We start from the raw sequence: 3,284 nt of genomic DNA on the forward strand, positions 1-3,284 counted from the left end.
CCTTTGCGAAGTTGAAAGCTTTCACAGTATCTTAGCAAGGTTATTTAGAGCAAGATGCAGCTAGGATCTTGAGCCTAGCCAGCCCTCTCTGGAATGAAAAAGAGACCCCTCCCCTGCATTTATTTATTTATTTATTTTTACAAAGGAATGCATGTAACCCACTCCTTTCTTTTCTTTCTTTCTTTTTTAAATCAAATAGAAGCTTTAGTGAAACATTGCCTTCTAGTAGCCCAGGTGGTGGTTTCTGACTCAAGGAAAGGATTATGTGCGGCGCTCAAAGACACTACCTCTAGAAAAAGATTCATTTCTTTATTAAGGAGCTAGCTATGTTCTGGAGCGGTTGTTTACACTCAGATTTTTCTGCGTTTGCTCTCAGGGCTTGTTTCAATAGGTGAGGCCATCCTGGAGAACAGCAGAGGACGTACCAACCGACATCTGAGGCGCACACAAGTTGGCTCAAAATGGGCGTGCAAACAGAGCGAAGGAAATACAAATAAATATGGCATCTATTCAAAAAACGGATCACAGCAGCGGCCACAGCATAGAGACCTAGCGAATTCAGACGATACCAAGCGCAGTTCAAAACGAAAGCAAGTTGAGAAATGAGAGGCATTTCACAAGGCAACTTGCCAGAGTGAAAAGTTAATGAGTGAAAATGTTATAATTGGCTTTTCAAGTATTCATTCACTTTAGATGATTAAATTGCCACAATTTGTATAGACTACAGAAAATTATTAAACATCAACTACGAGATTTTCCTGAAACTTTTGTCATTGACCCAACATCTTTCCCAAGTTTAAGGAAGCTGCAGAGCCGGACGACACATTACACTCTTCAGCTAACATGTGCTTTATGAATATTTGGCCCAGAATTTTCCCAGAGATATTACATTTACAAAATACTCAAAGAAAAAAAAAATACTCAAAGAAACCTTGTAGGAGTAAACAAAAGGCACCCGAACCATTCATTATAAAAGCAGAAAAAGAAAACATAAATAATATGCTTTAATCAAATAACATAAAGTAAATATTCTGCAGGCATAATTTTTTAAAAAAATTAATAGATCTCTTTTAATTTACTCACCATAAAGAAATGATTTTAAGTGTTCAAGTGCACTTGTTTGATTAATAAAGCATTTTATATTCAATTATTTAGTGCTAATCATTAGGAAGTTTATGTTGTTGAGGCAAATCACCAGCTCAGACATTAAAAACTACCATTATAAAAATATAGCAACAAGGTCAGTATCAAATTACCCTTACATAGGACAGCTCAAGGGCTGCTTCTATGTGATACTAGAAACTTTTAACACCCAAACCCCTCTCAAAGCGCAGAAACCTCAAGAGCAGTGACATGAAGGTAGCTTGAAATACAGGTAAAGTCCTTTCCAACAAAGAAAATAGATGGTGTCCAACAGCATGTGTTGATCATTAGTTTTAATAGTCTGTGGTAAAATTTTAAAGGTAGAAGTTAATTTGTCAGGCCTTCAGCTCTGTCTTCCTCCAGCTCTTGGGCTTCCTTTTTGGTTTCCCCATCCTTTGCCTCCTGTCGGGAAACTGGAAATTTGTCCTTGTTGTTCTCTTTTTTCCATTTCATTCTCCTGTTCTGGAACCAGATTTTTACCTGTCTCTCCGTGAGGGCTAGGGCGTGGGAAACCTCAATTCTTCTCTTCCTGGTCAGATAAGGGTTAAAAAGGAATTCTTTTTCCAGCTCTAGGGTTTGGAAACGACTGTACGTTTGTCTTCCTCTTCGTCTACCAGGAGCTGCTGATTAAAAAAAAGAAAGAAAGAAAACAAGCGTTTTAGAAATGTAATGGTGCCTCTGCAGGTTGCTGGAGCTTTCTGGAACGTGTCTAAAGAATGAAATACAAACAAGTCTCTAGCTCTGATATATATAGGATATGCAGGCAAGAGGAACAGAGAGAAGGTCTTCACAATTACTGTCCCCATCATCTTTACGCGGTTTCTACTTTACGAAAAAAAAAAGTATTACTTTATGAATAAGAGCTACGATAGCTACATAAGAAAAAGGAGAGGGCAAGGAAAAGGTAGTTTTAAAGCTAGAACGTGAGATGGAAGCAGATTTCTCCCCCTCTCCCCGCATTGAAAAAAAAAAAAATGCATCCCAACCTTGTGGTCTCATCCAGGGAAACATTTGAGAAGGAGACGAGCTCTGATTTAAGTGGTCTGGGTCCTCGCCAATATTACCACTGGACGATTTACAGTCAGGATATTGTACCAGCTCGGCCTCTTGCTGGGTCGTAAAAATCGGCTGTCTCTGTAAGTTATCGTATCCGTAAAACTTCGCGGGCTCCCCGTGACAGGCAATCCCGCCGCAGGGGGGAGGCGGCGGCGGAGGCGGAGGATGCGGAGGAGGAGGGGGGGCGGCCTGGTAGGCTGCGGCCGGGCTGCCCCCGCCGGGGTGGAAGTAGTCCTGGCCGTGGCCCGGGCCGCCCCCACCACCGCAACCCGGCCCGGCGGGCGGCGGCGACGGATGCGGGTGCGCGTGCGCCTGCGGGGGCGCGTGCGGGAAGCCGGCGGCGCTGTTGCCATAGAGCTGTAGGGCGGCGGCGGCGGCGGCGGCGGCGTGGCGGCTGCCGACCTCGGGCGCGAAGTGACAGTCGTAGTAAGTGGGATTGATGGCCTCGCCCGCCGCGGCCGCCGCCGCCGCCGCGGCCGCCGCCTTGTACTTGGAGTACAGCGGGTTCACGAAGTAAGAGCTCATCGGGGCGGCGGCGGCGGTGGTCAGGGGCCGAGGTAGGGCGGCCCTGGGCGGGCGGTGTGCAGCAGGCAGGGAGCGCGCCTCAGCACGGCCGCACTGCCGCGGGGGCCTCTGGGGCGGCTGCTCGCTCCGCCGGGGCCGCCGGGCTACGTTGCTGCTGCCACCCACCCGCCCGCGCGCGCGTCGCCTCTGAGGCCCGGCCGCCGCGGGCACTTGGCTACTGGACGCTCATGCCCGGCTCTCGCGCCCGCCGCCTCGGCCTCGCGCCGCCTCCCTCGCGGGTCGCGGGGCCTCACCCAGCCCCCGCGCTCACCGCCCGCCCGGGCTCTCCCGGCGCGCGCCGGCTCGGCCGCAATATAATCGCCGACGCCCCGGGTGACCTGCCCCGCTGCCTCCACTGTTTCCTCTCAGGCACCAGGCGGCCCTGAGCGCACCGGGACAAGAAAAAAAGTGCGCCCGGCCCACGGGGACACTCTTTGGCTTCGGTTTACAAACGCCCGCTCTGGAGGGAAGAGAAAAAAACACCCTCTACCCGCCGCCACCTCTCACCTCGGCCCCCCCGC

The 3,284-nt window shown here is 49.9% G+C and overlaps 1 protein-coding gene across 2 annotated transcripts; it reads right to left on the reverse strand.

Annotated features, from left to right (window-relative positions):
• Nucleotides 1-291: 291 nt before the first annotated feature.
• Nucleotides 292-2,818, reverse strand: HOXD8 (homeobox D8). Of its 2 annotated transcripts, none has more exons than XM_080799648.1 (2): nucleotides 2,130-2,818; nucleotides 292-1,766 (listed from the first exon to the last, which is right to left on the reverse strand). In XM_080799648.1, the coding sequence occupies exons 1-2, from the start codon at nucleotides 2,722-2,724 to the stop codon at nucleotides 1,471-1,473; spliced, it is 891 nt and encodes a 296-aa protein (XP_080655774.1). In that variant the 5' UTR covers nucleotides 2,725-2,818; the 3' UTR covers nucleotides 292-1,470. The 2 variants fall into 2 exon arrangements, with proteins under 2 accessions (XP_080655774.1, XP_080655775.1); XM_080799649.1 differs by having other exon boundaries at nucleotides 299-1,763.
• Between the last annotated feature and the right edge of the window lie 466 nt (nucleotides 2,819-3,284).

This window comes from Martes martes (assembly GCF_963455335.1).
Source record: "Martes martes genome assembly, chromosome: 3".
NCBI classification, from domain to species: domain Eukaryota; kingdom Metazoa; phylum Chordata; class Mammalia; order Carnivora; family Mustelidae; genus Martes; species Martes martes.

Coding starts and splice junctions, on each gene's coding strand:
- HOXD8 (XM_080799648.1), bottom strand. CDS start 2,724: ATGAGCTCTTACTTCGTGAACCCGCTGTACTCCAAGTACAAGGCGGCG. Junction 1,767..2,129: donor TCCCTGGATGAGACCACAAG/GTTGGGATGCAT, acceptor TTTTTTAATCAG/CAGCTCCTGGTAGACGAAGA.